The 19,946-nt window shown below is 40.1% G+C and overlaps 1 protein-coding gene across 1 annotated transcript; it reads left to right on the top strand.

Moving 5' to 3' along the window:
• Positions 1–11,442: 11,442 nt before the first annotated feature.
• Positions 11,443–19,467, top strand: LOC139457756 (uncharacterized). Its single transcript, XM_071239106.1, has 6 exons — positions 11,443–11,513; positions 11,829–11,936; positions 12,089–12,140; positions 12,560–12,603; positions 12,816–12,896; positions 19,214–19,467. Exons 1-6 carry the CDS (start codon positions 11,480–11,482, stop codon positions 19,360–19,362), a joined length of 468 nt encoding a protein of 155 aa, XP_071095207.1. The 5' UTR covers positions 11,443–11,479; the 3' UTR covers positions 19,363–19,467.
• Positions 19,468–19,946: the final 479 nt, after the last annotated feature.

Here is a 19,946-nt window from a genome sequence, read left to right as displayed (position 1 = left end):
TTTACCTCAAACTTAACTTGTTGTTGTTTCATATTTAGATCTATACATTAAGGTTCAGAGTAACAATAAAATATCCACAAGACTGTACGACAAGAGGGATGGCCATCGTTCCCTTTGTGTCTCTATGTCGCTCAATACTCCTGCAGCTCCCGCCGTTGGTGTCAACAGTTCACAAGCTTCGAGGTACCATGTCCGTGATGGCCCTTGGTCTGCTGACTGTTGACAAATGATGTGATGTTTGATGGGGTGAGACGAAGACTTTATTGATCTTCAACGAAACGATATCCGCCCGCACATGGTCAATATGTGTCTACAATAATAGACCTTCAATGCATGTACGCTACATCATGGAGCATGCTCTTTCTGTGAAGATTTCTGTGACTCTTACTCAGAAGTTGTTTGATCAGGACTACAACATTCAAAGCCTCAGTAAAGCTTTCTAAACGTTAGTAGACATTTCCAAATTTGACGCATCAGTGAAACAAAATGAATTTCTGATGCAAATCACTATTTTGACTTGTATGATATGTTCCCTGTTTTGTCAGGTGAACACGTGACTCGCCTTAGCGTCTTGGTGTTAGCACTGTGTACCAGGATCAGCAGACATTTATTATGATTATGGGAGGGTTTTGTCGCTTTAAGTTACTGCGATCCTATGATCACACGTTCGAATTCCGATTCGCCCCGATTATGTTTCTAGGTTTGTCAAGACCATACCTGTTCTCGTTGGTTTCACTGAAGTGGTGAACAGAAACAATCTGCATCACTTGGGAGTTTCCTCCCACGTCCTGACACGCCGTGATATAACCGACATACTCCTCGTTACACCCAACTCACTCGTTCCAAGTACCTGCTGTCGTCACTGTGAACTCGGTCACGGATCCACACTGCGTTAAAGGCTGAACCACTTCCACTCCAACTATATTCCATTATAAGCAATGTTTCCAGATGTAATTAAGCACCGTTATACAGACTACGTAGCTCCACCATATAATTACAGAATGTGTAAATCTGTGAGGTGAGGTGAAATGGGGTTTAACCTGGCATTCAAGACTATTGCCCTTAATATATAGCGGCGTGCATGCACGTGTGTGAGGGGCTGCTTCAACTAGTCCGGACTAATACCGATTTTATAGTGATAGCCCACTGAGATACCATGCCCCAGTTTAACATGAATACCCCACCTAGACACAGTATACTGACTGCTAGCCAACCAGTCCTTGTTTTAGTCCCTTATGCCGAGCGCCTACTACCACTAGGCCACGGAGGCGGTCTGTATATCTATACACAAAGAAAAAAGTTAAGCACACCCCTATTTTTGAACCATGACAAAAATCATGGCAAGGGATGACTGACCACAGGAGCTGGGCGATACCAATATCATCGGATAGAACAAACATTTGACAACAAATAAAGAAGATATTGGTGAGTTGTGATTGAAATTTACTGACATAAACTTCATGGTAACACAGGTACTGTTTTTGACCTAAGACAATACCTAAAAAAAGTATGGAGCTGCAGGATTAAGTTAAGGAGTTACTTTGGATGTTTCATGTGAAAATGTTCTTTAAAGTTTCTACTTAACATGACACGTGAAACAGATCAGTAGGGTTATTGAAAGTGAAAGTGAAAGCTATGTCTCCGCTCTAAACTAAACGTACTTGTAAAGCTGTACTACGTCCAGACAATTGTATTTCAAACTACTATTTAGTGAACAAAAAATATATCTCTGCCATTGGATGGGGAAGTTTGATAAGAAATCAGCAATCACTTCGGTTTAAAGCATAAAGGTTTATAAGAGCCGAAAACATCTGAGACTTTTTCAGTCCACAAATTGATAGCTTTCGGCCCGTCTGCAGCCATGGGCCTTTGTAAAATAAAACTAAACTAGGCCTACATTTTAAAATATATATTAATTTAAAGAACATTTTAACTTTATTGTTGACCAACGACATTGTGCAGCCTCTAACAAACTTCAAGAGGACAACCACGGTGACAGCTGCATTGAGTAATTAGAGTGGCCTTCCTGTCCAAATATCAACTAGCGACAACACAGCATCACGCATTATAACCACGAGGCATGCAGTATGATGATTCAGAGGCAGAGGCGTGAGAATGAGTGAGTGAGTGAGTGAGTGATGTTAACGCAGCAATATCCCAGCTACATCATGGTGGCCTTTGAATAGTCCGCCCTGCACAGGCTACCGGTGGCTGACAGTATGAGCAACTATCGGGACAACACGTGATCAGCCAGATCACATATTAATTGTCTTAAATATTATATACTTATGACAGGCATGGGGACCCATACAGTCCATATTGGATGAAAATATTGCAATACGTCTTTAACCTAGGCACATCTTTCACGTATCGGGTTTCCGCTGATTGTAAGTATTATTTTATTTGTTGTTTAACGCCGCCCTCAGCACTATTCCAGCTATATGACGGCGGTCTGTAAACAGCCGAGTCTAGACCAGTCAGTTAAGTGATTGAAGCAATTGGGATACGATGACATGCATCAATGAGGTCAGCGAGACTGATCCTTCCCTTCCCTCTTTTCACGACAAGTTTGGGTTGCTGAAGACCTTTCCTGACCCGGATGTTCAAGGGTCGAGTGAATGAGTGAGTGAGTAACACCTACCCACGCTATAGTCGGAATCGTACAATGAATGTGGAAATGGTTTATCGATTCTGGTTATTGTCATGCAATGTGTAAACGCTATCAAGACCATGTCGTCAGTAAGGGTTTTGAGTCAAGAAATGTCTAAGTCTTTGCTTTTGCTATCTTACCTGAACATCATTAGACGTGTAACTATTTCAGTCTAATGTCACGTGATGGAGGACAGATTTACCATACAAAACCTACACGTAATTCAGTGTAAAGTTAGTTTCTGTCACTGTGGCAACTGAATATTCAAAGGTTGAATAACGACGGTACAGGAAACTTACTATGAGGAAAATGATCATATTTATTTTTAAATGACACATTTCCCCAGACAGCGAAGTTTATCAGGCTAAAATCAATCCAAACTCATTGTGATTCAATCACCTCTTGCGTCACACATTGAGTACATGTACCCGCGAGCTATTCTGACCTGGAATCCCCCACGGATGCATGCCACGAACATGTTCTTTCTGTTTCCTGGAGTTACACAATAACGATAGTATACATATGTATTTGTCTTACGTAAAGCGGTTGACGTGATTTCACTTTCATTTATTATTTACATTCATGCAACAATTAAGTCAAATGTATTCGCGGTTATGATACTAGTATTTGGTTCCTCCAAGGTTAACCTTCTTGGTTTGTTTCTTGTTTTACGCCACACTCAACAATATTTCAACTTTATGACGGCGGTCTGTAAATAATCGAGTCTGGACCAGACAATCCAGTGATTGATATCACGAGCATCGTTCCACGCAATTGGGATCGATGACATGTATCAATCAAGTCAGCGAACCTGACCACCCGATCCCGTTAGTCGCCTCTTACGACAAGCATAGTCACCTTTTACGACAAGCATAGTCGCCTTTTGCGACAAGCATAGTCGCCTTTTACGGCAAGCTGGGGATGCTAAAGACCTATTTTACCTCGGATCTTCACGGGGATCAAAGGTTAAAAATATGTCTTCAAGGCATATCGCCTATCGTCTTATTACATTTCATTGACAGATATCCGCTGTGAAAGTTATCCAGAAAAGTTACCAGACATGTTTATTTCCTCAAGTGGGCGGGTTTGTTTAAAAGCTGCTATGAGTGATATTTCAGTAAAATCCGGGCGAGTATACGTTATTTTTTGGTTTGGTCATACGTTGACCTTAATAAGTAAAGTAACGATGGCCCAAAAGGACCCAACAGAAACGTAGACACTGAAAGAAGGTAATTGTGATGATCGTCTACTCCCCATTGAGGAAATGACTGTTTACAGCAGCCAACAGCCTATAGGAACCATGATGCGTGTTTGGCGAAACTTCCTCCATACTACTCCAGAGAACACTTGCTCAGGGACAAGACTGCTCCACTTACGTCCATATCGGTTCGATGCCCGGCCGCGTCATATAAAGAGAAGTAAAAAGATGGTGCTCAAAATGTGGCTCGGAGTCAAGTACACTGTGTCCCAGTTGGGTGTTCATGTTACCCAAATAGTCTAGAACTGTATAATCGGTATTAGTACGGACAAGTACAGGCACGCACACATACACACACACACACACACGCACGCACACATACACACCCGCACGCACGCAAGGGCATACACAATCACAAACAAACACAAGAACAAACACAAATACACACAATAACAAAACGTTCGTAAAGTTGTTCTTGTAGATTAGTAAAGTACACCGATTTACATGTTACATGTATATGCAGAAGGTGGCATATACATGCATATAGATAAGTGTTGTACGACTTGATCAACACCAGCCCAAATTTCAAGTCTAGGTTTAGATATGGGAGTTACGATCACCTTAGCGCTAAGATCTTTGTACAACACCACCCAGATCAGTATAAACAAAGATGGACTTAAAAAATACAAACATCTGTTATAGTGTGTTATAAACAGTCATATTGATATGGGAGAGTGTATGCTATATAGCACTATATATCCCCAGGTAACCACTAGTCGGCCTCTCCTATGTCCGTGTCGCCCTGGACACCCGATGTCGTTCCTCCCTGATAGTGATTCACTAACACATGCTGATGAGACAATCACTGGACCCTGCCTCTAGCAGATATTTGTTATGATGATGGAAATGGACTTGTTGCCTTCTTCTGTGTACCGTTTACGGTAGAATGGGGGAGAGGGATTAACACCCAGCTGAGTGACAGTACTTGTCCTCTTGCCATGTACAAGATTTTGGAGATAAAGAACGTTATGAATAACGTTATTCACAAAGAATTTTCTAAGAAATTTACATAAGTTTTCTTAAATTCACAAACAGTCTAAGCATGATTCTTGGCAAAGTATTAGCGCAATACCTAAGAATGTTCTTAGTCTTTCCCGTTTCATCTTGGGATATAAAATTTTGACTAAATATTTTCTTAACACCTTTCGAGTGACGTTTTGGAGATTCCCTTATCTATAAATAGCAACGAAACACGACTCTTCAGTGTTGAAAACGTAAAAGTCAAAAGTTTTGGTAGACGACCTATTTTCGATCGGAGGGAACATCGACGGTAACCATGACAAAATGCGAAAACCTAACTGAACAAGAGGACCAAAACCTGCTTCTGGCAAAGCTCGTAGAAGATATAAAGGGTTTTGTCGGTAATGTTCGGCGCAGGAGTTATAGCGCAGAAGAAAAAGGAAAGAATAGGCGGAGTTGATCCACACGATCAAGGCAGCATTTCCAGGTACGGCACAGCATATTGATCGATAATTATAAAGATTGTTTGTTGTATCGAAATATAAACAAGATTCAAATAATGTTTATAATTCTGTTTCCTTTTAAGATGTTTCACGGGTGATATTTTTATGATGAATTAGGCGATGGAACATACATGTATGTTTAATTTCCATTTAGAACAGCTTATATAATTGTTAAAGAACAAACACACAGTCAAAATATATCACCATGAAGTACTCTCTTACCATACACTATATGCTGTACCTGTAACAATTTTTATTTAAGATTTTAGTATTTTGGCAAATTTTCACAGCAAAAACCCACATTAAATCGGACGGATATTTTTAAAATATCAAGATTGTATTGTATTATATTTTATTTAACATAAATTTATTCATTTTCAGGAAGAAAAAAAGTTTATTGTACAAATTTTCAGTTATATCAATTGTCATATCCAGGACATATTCGTTTATTTCTGAAATTTAGATTACACAGTTGTGAATTGTATATTTTTATGTAAATGACAGGATGCGTCAGAGCCCCAGGGGAGGTGGCCAAAGTGGCATAACATACACAGTAATGCAAGGTGTTTTCAGAACAGATATTTATTGTCGTTCACATTTTGCAAAACTTAAGAAAATTCTAAAAAGATTTGTGAATACCGCCACTGGACTATTGCCCCTGGCCTCGTCGCCCCGGACAAATGAATAACAGGGCAATCTCTACATCCACCATACCAGGATTGCTTGGGATAGTAAGAGTGACGCCAAGGAACCGCCTTCGTGAGGCCATGTGTGGTTTCATTGCTGGCAGCCATGACCCGGGTGATATGTTGAGTGTTTGTTGCTGTTTAACTCACACCAGCAATATTCAAGCTGTATGACCGAGGCATGTACATAATCAATTCTGAACCAGACAATCCAGTGATTGTTATGACAAGCAACGATCCACGCTTTTACCGAGCCTGACCACCCGGCCAATTAAGTCGCCTTTTACGACCAGCACAGGTTGCTGAAGATTTGTCGCAATTTGTGAATTATTCAAACAGTCGACACAGCTCCCACATCTTAAAACTTCGTTCATTTCTGGAACTCTGAATCTGACTATTGTGACAAATTACTTATCATGAGAGCTGGATTGTGTGAAGATACCAGTGCCTCAACGCCAATCATGTATCTCGTTCATATGGGCTATACATTGCATGACAGTCTGTGAACTGAATGTGACTATCGCCCTCTCCATTGTTCATGGCGCTCTATTCAAGTTAAAGTAAGCCACAGGCCGATGCCAATACACGTGCTCTAAATTCGTCACAGTGGAAACCTTTTCTACCCAAGAAATCAGTTATATAACAAGCAGTTTAGGTGTAGGTGTAGACACGCCCGGTCACGCTACAAATGAGCCTCGTTTTGGTATTCAACGGTGCCTGGAATGAGAGTTTGATGATGACCTGCAACTTCCCGATTATGATCCTTGGTTTGTTTCTTAGCACCAGATACATTTCGCCAAGGTGATAAACGTCTACAACGTAACTACAATAATGAAAACACAATTCACTCAGTGATTACTTGCGTCAAAATGAACACTAATCGGCGCATATTCCTTTTAAATTAAGGTCAGGTTGCTTTGATTACCTAACAATATGATATTCATGCTACTGATAATGGACGTATCAGTAGATAAATCGATTGGTATGAATATGTTATTAGTCTATCACGTGTTAAATACTGGTTTTATTCCAGTTACAACTTCCTTGGCTGAGAACACGAACACAAACAATTTGCACACTGTTAGAAAACCCAGGAAATATAGAACAGTCCTAACTGTGGATCGAATGGATTATTCATTCGCGTTTGTCTGGTTGGTGTTGGGATATGTTACTGTCGGTTACGTTGTCGGTGAGTATATGCCAATAGTCCATTGCTTTGTATTTCATTTGTTTTCTTTGGGACAATACCCTCACATTCAATGCCATGTGGCAACATCTGTACCTCTTTACTTACGAGTGTGCGGCCACGGTTTACAGTCTCAGACGCTATCATGTTATTGAAGTAAAGTTAGGTCTGGTGTGGACATGTGTGTAAACCGCTAAGAGGGTCACGTGACTGTAGCTGAATGGATGACATCACTACGAGTACAATATGGCAGGATTGTGCTCGATACAGTTCTCCACCAGTGTTCCTATATTTAGTACTTTAACTCCTTTTGTTTTACAAACTAACTTTACATTATGAGTGTTGTTGATAGGAGTATCATAACAGTAGCTGTTTTTTTTTTAACAGATTCTCTAATCTTGACGACGTTCCCAGAAAGGGCAACAGAGGGAAAACCTTACACTCTGGTGTGCAGCCGCATTAAAAGTGCACGCAATATTGACTGGTTCTTGAGGAATGACCGTGTCATTACATCACGTTATATATCGGACACTCAGTGTACAGTACACAACCTGAACAATTCCAATTATAACACTTACGTGTTAGAGCGTGTCAATGTGAGCTGTAGCTTCAACCAATCCAACCTGACTCTCACAATAGACTGCGCCATTGACAAAAGATCTGTGTGGTGGTGTGCGATGAATGGTGGAGGGTATAGCGGTAATAAAGAAGTCAGCAACAACATAACTATAGGTGAGTAAGGACCTGGGTGATGTGTCGTTGATCATGCAGCACAGAAAATATGGGTCAGCCATGCAAAAAATGAACATCGTGGCTGTTAAAGGTTGCACACAACCAAATGTTTTCCCATAGACTTCTATAGTAACGTTATATTTTTTTTAAAATAACTAAGCATTCAACAGCCATTACCTGTACGTGTGTGCACAGGTTGGCCTTAGAGCAGCAATACAAAAAAATGATTAGCTTAGCCAGCTCCTTTTCCGAGTACAGGAAGCTAAACACACCCCCACCCAGTTTCGCACCAATGTCACCTACTTGAAAATAGCTGTGGTCACATTCAGCATAAGTCATCATGTTGAAAAAGACAGTACTAAATATAGAAAAACATGGTCAGTTTTAATAACTGGATGGATGTAAATTTGAAAGACATAAAAATCTTACAGAATATCCTTCAATCACAGCCTGCAGATATCCATCGATCTGCACTGAAGGCTCCCTACGAAAACCGCACTCTCCAAACTGGTACTGATTTGGTGTAGTAGAACCTTAAGGCACAACGAAGCGAATCTTCATTGGTGGGCTGTAAATGTGTCCAACTCGCTTGATTTGATATGTCCATGTATTTGCTGTTAGACTACAGTATTATTCTAACTATATGTTAAAACATGTACAGTGCATACACACAGGACCACTGGTGTGGTACTCATGTGGAGAAGGTGTCGTGGGGCTGTGATACGTGATCGTTGACTGAAGTAATATTTTGTCTCAAACACAGTTCCCCAACCACCCGCTGGATGGTAAGTCATGGAAACGAGATATATAATCATGGGAACGAGGTGGTAAGTTATGGAAACGAGTTATATAATCATGGGAACGAGATATATAATCATGCGAACGAGCTAGAAAGTCATGGAAACGAGATATATAATCATGAGAACGAGCTAGTAAGTCATGGAAACTAGATATATAATATTATAATCATGGGAACGAGCTAGAAAGTCATGGAAACGAGATATATAATCATGGGAACGAGGAAGTCAGTCATGGAAACGAGATATATGATATTATAATCATGGGAACGAGGTAGTCAGTCATGGAAACGAGTTATATAATCATGAGAACGAGCTAGTAAGTCATGGAAACTAGATATATAATATTATAATCATGGCAACGAGGTAGTAAGTCATGGAAACGAGATATATAATATTATAATCATGGCAACGAGGTAGTCAGTCATGGAAACGAGTTATATAATCATGAGAACGAGGTAGTAAGTCATGGAAACTAGATATATAATATTATAATCATGGCAACGAGGTAGTAAGTCATGGAAACGAGATATATAATATTATAATCATGGCAACGAGGTAGTAAGTCATGGAAACGAGATATATAATATTATAATCATGGCAACGAGGTAGTAAGTCATGGAAACGAGATATATAATATTATAATCATGGCAACGAGGTAGTAAGTCATGGAAACTAGATATATAATATTATAATCATGGCAACGAGGTAGTAAGTCATGGAAACTAGATATATAATATTATAATCATGGCAACGAGGTAGTAAGTCATGGAAACTAGATATATAATATTATAATCATGGCAACGAGGTAGTAAGTCATGGAAACGAGATATATAGTAATGGAAACGAGCTAGTAAGTCATGGGAACGAGATATATAATCATGGGAACGAGCTAGTAAGTCATGGGAACGTGTGGATTCCGGGGAGGAACATATGTCCCCCGTCCCCGCCGCCACCAACTACTACACCGCCACCAACTATTACACCATCCCCACCACTAACATCACCTCCTGCTTCGACTTCAGCTCCCTGTGAGACATCTCAAGCAACGTCTGGAGAATCAACGACTTCTTCCAATGAAGGAAAAGGTAATTATAGGCTGTCATTTAACCAAAGCAAGCTAATGCCCCCGTGGGATTCTGGGTAAGAATAGGTCCACAGCACACTTATGCTGGTCACGAGAAGCGACTAAATGAATAAAGCGGTCAGACTCGCTGACTTGGTTGATGCATGTCATCGTATCCCAGTTGCTTAGACCGATGCTCATGATACCTACCACTGGATTGTCTGAGCAGACACGATTATTTACATATATAGTCAAAGGTATTATAACGATTATTTACCCAGTCATATAGCTGGGATACACTAATGACTGCGGCGTTTAACAAGAAACAAAGAATTTACTTAATTCACACTGTGAAATCAAAGCTTTGTTAACTTTCTGCACAGAGACTGGGAACTCCATCACATCAACTTCATCTACAACAATGCATACAGATATGAGTGGCCACAGTCCTTCACCAGCTGCTGGAAGTAAAACCTTTTTCATGTTTAAATCGTACTAGAACCGGGGGATGAACTAGAATGGGGGAGAGGGATTAACACCCAGCTGAGTGACAGTACTTGTCCTCTTGCCATGAACAAGATATTGGAGATAAAGAACGTTATGAATAACGTTATTCACAAAGAATTTTCTAAGAAATTGACATAAGTTTTTCTTAAATTCACAAACAGTCTAAGCATGATTCATGGCAAAGTATTAGCGCAATACCTAAGAATTTTCTTAGTCTTTCCCGTTTCATCTTGGGATATAAAATTTTGACTAAATATTTTCTTAACACCTTTCGAGTGACGTTTTGGAGATTCGCTTATCTATAAATAGCAACGAAACACGACTCTTCAGTGTTGAAAACGCAAAAGTCAAACGTTTTGGTAGACGACCTATTTTCGATCGGAGGGAACATCGACGGTAACCATGACAAAATGCGAAAACCTAACTGAACAAGAGGACCAAAACCTGCTTCTGGTAGTAAGTCATGGGAACGAGATATATAATGATGGGAACGAGCTTGTAAGTCATGGGAACATGTGGATTCCGGGGAGGAATATATGTCCCCCGCCCCCGCCGCCACCAACTACTACACCGCCACCAACTACTACACCATCCCCACCACTAACAGCACCTCCTGCTTCGACTTCAGCTCCCTGTGAGACATCTCAAGCAACGTCTGGAGAATCAACGACTTCTTCCAATGAAGGAAAAGGTAATTATAGGCTGTCATTTAACCAATGCAAGCTAATGCACCATGTGTATAACTCACTACTGCTACTATACCCCCGTGGGATTCTGGGTAAGAATAGGTCCACAGCACACTTATGCTGGTCGTGAGAAGCGACTAAATGAATAAAGCGGTCAGACTCGCTGACTTGGTTGATACATGTCATCGTATCCCAGTTGCTTAGATCGATGCTCATGATACCTACCACTGGATTGTCTGAGCAGACACGATTATTTACATATATAGTCAAAGGTATTATAACGATTATTTACCCAGTCATATAGCTGGGATACACTAATGACTGTGGCGTTTAACAAGAAACAAAGAATTTACTTAATTCACACTGTGAAATCAACGCTGTGTTAACTTTCTGCACAGAGACTGGGAACTCCATCACATCAACTTCATCTACAACATTGCATACAGATATGAGTGGCCACAGTCCTTCACCAGCTGCTGGAAGTAAAACCTTTTTCATGTTTAAATCGTACTAGAACCGGGGGATGAACTCAGGCCGGTACATGCAAATGGTGGTTTATTCCTACTTTGAAAACCCCCCCGATAGTTTTGCTGTAAAAGATGTCAATACATTCAGAAATCACAATACTTCAAACGGGGCAAATATATTTTGTTATTTGGGCTCCTAAAAGGGGGACTCCCCGATGCAGCAATAGGCGCAGTAACGATGATGTTGTTGAATTGTTAATTACTTAACAACAAGATGCATTGTTATGGTCGTTCATTTACTTTTACTGGTGTTGCACTTATATTTAGCAGATGGCTTGCAAGTCGTTTACATCGTCGTTGGAGTAGCAGCAGCTGTTGTTGTTGTCGTCAGCGTTCTATGCGTCGTAAGGAGAAAGGGATGGAGTCCTTTTAACAAGGGTAAATGGTCATCCGTATAACCATGCACACGATTTGATTCTGTGATGTAATGTGCAATGTCCATAATGAATGATGTGTGAGATATATTAATGTGTGATCACAATACGGCCGTCTACAGCGAGTCCAGAGATACATGCTACACCCTTTTGCAGGTGAAACAGAACAGATCGGAAGCACCAACCTGAACATACGACACAACAACGAGTAAGTAACCTCCAAGTATTTGTACTTTAAGTATTAGATTCAAACTGTTTGCGGTATATATTAAAACCACTCAAAAGAAATATTTTAATGGTTTGAATAAAGGCCCTGTATTAGTGATAGGAAATATATATTTTCTACATGGACTGATTCTCAGCAGTTGTCAGTTAGGAGTACATGTACGTTAATTCCAAACTATGACAGAAATCACGGCCCATACAAAATACAAGCCTCTGTGCAGTAGAATTTCGCACCACATAATTCATTCGGCTATCTCCCACCCCCACATTATGAAACGTTCGCTCGCTTTTAATGTATATTCTGATGCGGTTTTATGAACAAAAATCCCCATAATTATATTTGCAATTGTCTGCTAAAGATGAATGTTGTATGTTTAATATTTGTTTTTTATGATTGTTTAGAAATCTGGAGCTGCAAAACAACAGCGACCATAACAGAGTAACTGGTAGGTTTCTAACATATATTCACCTTTAGATCTAATGGTTCAAAACAAACACAAACGCATGTACGACAATTAACATTTACGATAGTGTGCACATGTGCGATCACCACGAAGTTCTATATTTTGTCTTTGTAAAGTAAACATATCACAGTGCACACATCCATTGCAAGACAAAATGCTTTCAGAAGAAAAGTGTATATTTCTCCTTTCTGTAGACAATGGTATATACGTGGGTGACAGTTCATCTGACGGTGACTCAACAGAATGGTCTACTGACGATGATGACGAGGTCACAGGTCAGGTTCTTTGATCACAATCTATTTACTATACTGTCTATCATTGAAGTACTAGCATCATCATGTTTGAGGGTTCCGGGGATTAAATAGATTCGAATTCCTTGACAAATGTTTTCAAATTCCGCAGAATATACGGCAAAAACTCATCAGTCTTTCGATAATATACTGAAAACCTCATTTTGAGGAACCTCGGTTATGTAACTTAATAGTCTGACGTTCACGATTACATAAAGAAATATTTCTTTTAAATAAACTCCCCACAATTCATCTGGATAGCAGCTGGTGTCCATTACCTCAGTATTTGTAAATCTGTCCGACATTCAGATCTTACAGGGCAGTGACACGATCAGTGCACGTCCTTTTCGAGTGAATGATTCAGTTATGTAATCTCCACGGGGTATTACTGAGTGCTTGATCGGTGTCGGGCCGGGAAGTCGAAAATCTATTTACCAGTAGTACCGGAAAGGCGAATGGAGGGGTAAGGGACTGGGGACCGGGAAGGCGAATGAAAATATCAGTTGTGTTGTCGTTGCATTAGGTGTTTAAGAGGTCGCCTTCTGCCTAGGCAATTTCGGCTGACCTGTCCCTCTTTGGGACTCCTGTGTGTGAAAAGGGTTCACATATCTATTGTGATTTCGGTGTTCACATAATTTCTGTTTTTGCATTGATATGATTTCTATTTTCTTATATTGATATGATTTCATTTTTATCCTTGGCTGCTCTGTTTATATACGTTCGAGCAGCTGTCCATCTCTCAGAAATAGAGTTAGTTTGGCCTTCGCTATTGCATCTCTTGGCTTTAGGAGATCCATGACAGATAGCGGATCTAACTGCAATTCTTGTTTTAACCTAGCCCGGGCTGGGGCATGGTCTTGACATTCTAGTAACAGGTGGTCAATGGTTTCAGCCTGATTGCAAGATGAACAAACCTTGTCATAGTGCTTTTTGTGACCAAGTCTGAGGCGTGAGATAGCAGTTTCAATTCTCCTTTCATTTGAGTATGAGTTTGGCTTTTGTTGGACCTTGGGTTGAATTTTGTATAGCCATCTGCCGATCTTACTTGCGTCCCATTGGGCTTGCCATCTTTTTGCTATGGAGGCTTTGATTTTGCTTTTTATCTCTAGTTTACTAAAGGGAATAGGCTGTATATCCGCTTTGTCTAGAGCTAGCTTCGCCATTGAGTCTGTTTTTTCGTCATGAATATCTATGTGAGAGGGGATCCAACACAGCTCCACCTGTTGCCCTTGGTCCGATAGTTTTGTATATTCGTATAGAATATTGTTGACTGTGTTTGGCCTGGAGTTTGAGTTTCTCCCACTGATGGCATGAAGTGCACTTAGCGAGTCTGATAGGACGACTGCCTTTGCTTCCGGGAGTTCCGGTATGAGTTTGAGTGCATGATGAATTGCCTCCAATTCAGCCGTGAATACTGACTGACCATCAGGCAAGCGAACTGAATGTGCTTGGGGTTTGGAGCTGTGGATATGGATCCCGTAACCAGCACTGTTGTTGATAGGATTCTTGGATCCATCAGTGTATATATGGGCCCAGCTGTCCCAGGTAGTTTGAATTTTAGTGATAGCTACTGATCGTAGTAGGGTTGGGTTTTCTCTTTTAGTGACTTCTGATGTTAAAGCAGTGTCAACTTTGGGTGTTTGTAAAGTCCAGGGAGGGTGTAACCCTTTGTAGTGACTTTCTGGAGGCTGAATGTCATCGCAATTGTGACTTCGAATGAGTTCACGTACTAATATCCCAGATGGCTTTAGTGAGGGATTTTTTCGAGCTAGGGCTTCATCTCGAGCGTTTTTGTCTTGCCATATCTTTTTAACCAAAGGGTTTGATGTTCGTCCCCAGAACGATAATATTGCCTGCTCTCTTCTTAGTTTCAATGGGAGTTCTCCCATCAGTGATGTGTACCCTCGTTATGTATACAACGGACACTTATACATTGAGGACACTGGGGTGTTGTGAGACGGAAAAGTGAAGAAAGAGATAAAAAAAAATTGAACTCAGAGAACGTGATTACTAACTTCCATTGAACTCGTGAGACGGAAAAATAGAAAGAGATAATCTACTAAAATTGTTAAAATTGAACTCAGAGAATGTGATTACTAACTTCCATTGAACTCAGATTTAGTAATCTAGTAAAGACACGATGAAGCTATAACAACACGCGGGAATCAGTTAATCTCTACTACTATATCTTGTATTGAGAAGATGCGACTTTAACGCAAAAGTTGTTTGAATTGTGAGTAGGATGTCTCTTTGTTCTGAAACCCAAGTAAGAAGTATATACGATTTTTATATGTACAAGATCATTAACGTTCAAAACGATGGCTAATGCATAGGTACGTTTGTTTTCATCGACTCTGTTCGTGGCGGCAAGCATCTTTACTACAGTGGTCATAAGTATCGTTTTAACAAGAAGACTGATGAGAAGACTTATTGGAAGTGTGTCACCAGCCAGTGCAAGGCCAAACTCATCACCTCCGATGATGTCCTTCAGTCACAAAGACAGGCACACAACCATGTAGAACAGCCCTTCATCATGCACGTTGATGCCTTCAAATCGAAACTAGTTCATCGTACCAAGACCGAGGTGACTCCTATACCCAGGATCTACGATGATGAGATCGCCAACCTGAGGAAGAACCACGACGTTGTACCTGATGGTGTGCTGGCTGAGATCCCGACCTTTGCAGCGATGAAGACTATCCTTTACCGCCAGCGTCACAAGACTGTTCCACGCCTGCCTCAAAGTAGACTACATGTCAACTTAGAAGGAGTGTGGCCCCGCACTCAAGGAGGAGAGAGATTTCTTCAAATGGTACCTATGTCAGAAGGCGAAGACCCTATCCTTATCTTCACTACTGACAAGAACCTAGAACTGTTGTGTGAAGCAGACATTGTGTATGCAGATGACACTTTCTCGTCTTCTCCGAAGCTGTTCGACCAAGTGTACACCATTCATGCTGAGTTTCAAGAGCATATGTTCCCTCTTGTATTCTGTCTTCTACCAAACAAGGCAGAGTGTACTTACGTGAGAGCTTTTGAATACATCCAAGGGGCTGCACACAACTTACGTTTTGACTGGACTCCCCGGGTGTTTCAGCTAGACTTTGAGCGCGCTGCCCACAACGCCGTTCAATCTGTGTTCGCAACTACACATACTAGAGGCTGCTTCTTTCACTTTACCCAATGTATGTGGCGACGCGTACAGAAGGAAGGACTGGCAACAGAATACACTAGCGTTGAAGAAGTGAAGAAGGTTGTAAGACGAGCTTCTGCCCTTCCCTTGGTGCCACTAGACATGGTTGAAGACGCGTGGGCTGATGCGATTGCAGACAGTCCTCAAGGCGTCAAGGTGACGCGCTTCATGGGCTATGTTACCACTACATGGGTAGAAGGATCTTGGAGCAAGGACCTGTGGAATCACTTTGGAAACCAGGGACGCAGAACAAACAACAACCTTGAAGGATGGCATCATCACCTGAACAAGAGCGCCCAGAAGACTCATCCTAACATCTTCGAGGTAGTGAATCTTCTGAAACGTGAACAATCTCTAACAGAAGTTAGGGTTGAGCAGCTAGGCGCTCACCCAAGAGCACCTGCTCGGAAGAGAAAATACCGAGTGATTGACTCTAGACTCCATGCCTTGAAAGAAGATCTGTTGAACCAATTGACGACAACAATGGACTACACTGACGATATGGCAGATCTACTGCACTGGGAATGAACTGAATTATTACATAAATGATAAAATGTATGTCTATATACATCTTCAAATACATGCATGATATATGATATGTTATACTATACTTGTTATATATTGACTTTGTTGCCCAGATTAAATAGTGACCTCATTTCATTGGTGTTTTCTTTTTAATTAACAAGTACCGGGAAGGCGATCATCTGCCATAATAAGAATTTTGTGATGACCGGGAAGGCGAACGTAATTTCTAACTCTGAGGGATTGATTTTCGCCTTCCCGGCCCATAACCGCTTGATCATTCACTTATTTGTCCAACCATTCATTCACTCCTTCATTTGATATTTATCTATGAGTTATTAAACGCTTACGTTACTTGCCCTTCCTCCTTTGTGTATTGTTCCCTTGATGAGACATTATAGATTTCCTTCAGTGTTGTTGTTCTCCATGTATTAGCGTGCATTAGGCAGATCTTTACTTTCTTGTTATCAGTTTGGTTATATGGTTGTCGGTTTATCAATCAATTACAGTTCCTGAAGTATATAATCAATAGTTTACCGATGTAAGCCCAGGAAGCATGTTGTAAATAAATGTCCGATAATGTTCGACGATGCCGGTTAACTTAGTACAATACAGGCAAGCTGTGTGTCTGTTCGTGGGAAATAATCTTCATAAGATTAAACACAAGCTTGATTACATTTCTCACAATTGTATATTACTGCGCCTATATAACATGCAAATTTCACTACTGATAACACTAATATTTCTATGCTCTGGGAATGTGCAACCAAACCCTAGCCCTGCTGGAGATAAATTGCTAAAAATAGTTCATTTAAATGTTTGTAGTTTGAAAGGCAAAACTGATATAATCGAAATTGAATTTCATGATTATGATATAATTTGCATCACAGAAACCTGTTTGCATTCTTATATATTAGATAATGAAATAACACTGCGGGGTTTTCATACTCCTTTCAGGAAAGATAGAGGAGGTGGAGGTGCAGGTCGAATGTATGACCTAGAACTACCCGGGCTTGAGGCGGTATCAGTAAAGACAACATGTAAAAGACAAAATATGCTGATCTGTACTATCTACAGGGTTGATACACAAAAATCATACTGGGAATTAATTAACGATTCTAATGTCATAGGCTTCAATATTGTTACCGTTATTGCTGGGGATTTAAATATTAATCTTCTGAGTGAAAACAGCCCAAAAATTTACTTTTTGAAATCAGCATATGGACTTCGTCAGTTAATTAAACATCCAACGAGAATAACAGAGCAATCTCTAGGAAAAGTCTCGCAATTATGTATAAATCATTCATCTTACCAATATTTGATTATTGTAGTATACTTGGGAATAATTGTACTAAAGACACTGACTCTTGAAAACTTAAATCTGGATGCTCTAAGAACCATATTTGGTGCTACACGGGGCACACGCCATAACAAATTGTATACAGAAACAAACCTGAAACCTATGTCACTAAGACGATGTAAAACCCATTTCTGGTGTCACCGCCGTGATATTGCTGGCATATTGCTAAAAGCGGCGTAAAACATCACTCCCTCACTAAGGCGCAAAAATTAATCTTTATCTTTATTCTACAAAATGGCACACAATTAAGCACCAGCTTATCTCTGTAACCTAATCCCAGACCAGGAAAACGCTCGCAGTGATCACAGTCTTAGAAACTTCTCAGACCGCCAAATAGTTAGATGTAAGTCTGAACAAGATGCAAAATTCTTTATACCTAACTCCACAAAATTATGGAATAATCTATCTGAAGAAATTAAATCTACTGGCTATTACTCAAATTCTCGAAATGTATTATCATGCAATAACAATAACAAAGATATCTTTAATACAGATTTTGGAACCAGATTCTGTCCAATTATCCACTGCCGCCTCAGACTCGGATGTAGTGACCAAAACGGACATACATCCGATAGATTCATAACTGACAGCCCCGATTGTTCCCCTGTCACTACTGTGAAGGCCCACTACACTACTTCTTTGTTTGTTGCAACTGTGATCAAATCAACGTATTATATTGTATATATGGATATGATGTAAATACAGTACTTTACGGATGTGAAGGCCTATCATTTGAAACAAATCAAGAATTTTGTCTCTCTGTCCAACTTTCATCAAATTCTGGTAGATAAATAATACATCAAACTCTCGCATATAATATGTACCTTGTGTACATTATGTAGTAGTCTATACTACGAATAGCCCCATAATTCTGACTATCAAAACCGGACACTTATGATCATGCTTGATAACTGACCACCAAGGTATTTTTGTGTAAATATTTTGTAAACACCTTGACCATCTTTCTTACCTGATTTCTATGTAGGGAGAAGTATTTGAATCAGCGCTGTCTTGTTTACCGATCCCAATTTTCAGTTGAAATAAAATAGATGTTTAAACCACGTGCACTTGTCGACTGAGCCACAACGCCAGCCCTGATACTGTAAACTAAAGGCTCTTGTAATAAATGTACATTACTGGTGAATTAATAAACATAAATCTCTAGTATAATTATTCCGCTTACTGACATTCCTAGTTTGATAATAGAATTCTCTTCTGTTTTAGCAGACCACGTTAACGCACCTCGCATTTACAATACTCCAAACTACTACGGCAACGTGGATCACCAGTGTGATGTATTCCACGTGCAGGGACAGAACGTCCACCCTGGAGAGTGGACAGAGAGGGAAACATCAGGCTATGTTGCTGAATTTTAACGAGCACCAGCTTGGATGTGTTTCATGTAACAAATACTTGGGATTATTATTCTCTAGATCACTATTGTGGTCTGCTCATGTTAATAGTGCACCAACTCAGGCAAAAAAGGTTATGTGTGGAATTATTAAATCATTATATATGTTAAATCCATTACCTCATGATCTATTTTTTTAAATCTTTGATTTCAAAATCAGCCCGATTCTGTTGTATGGCTCTGAAGTTTGGGGTGTTCATAATTACGAAGAAATAGAAGTTGTACAAATGTTTGCCTGTTTTTATATGTTAAGCAGTCATCCGCAAGTCACGTTGTTAGAGGAGAATGCGGAAGATACCCAATGTACATATTTGCACGTGTTGTTAAGTATTGGTGGAAAATAATTAATATGCCTGGATCACGTTTGGTAAAGAAATGTTATAACTTAGTATTGTTAGAACGTAGTAATGGTAAAACTAACTGGGCATCAAAAGTAAGACACATCCTATTCTCTTCTGGTTTTGGTTACATATGGGAACAACAATTTATAAGAAATATCTCCAGCCTTCTGTCGGAATTTTTACTCCGTCTAAAATTATCTTTACCACA

The sequence above is a fragment of the Haliotis cracherodii genome, unplaced genomic scaffold (genome assembly GCF_022045235.1).
Source record: "Haliotis cracherodii isolate W230 unplaced genomic scaffold, xgHalCrac1.p SCAF_12, whole genome shotgun sequence".
Lineage (NCBI taxonomy): Eukaryota > Metazoa > Mollusca > Gastropoda > Lepetellida > Haliotidae > Haliotis > Haliotis cracherodii.
This window is presented reverse-complemented; position numbering and strand designations above follow the sequence as displayed.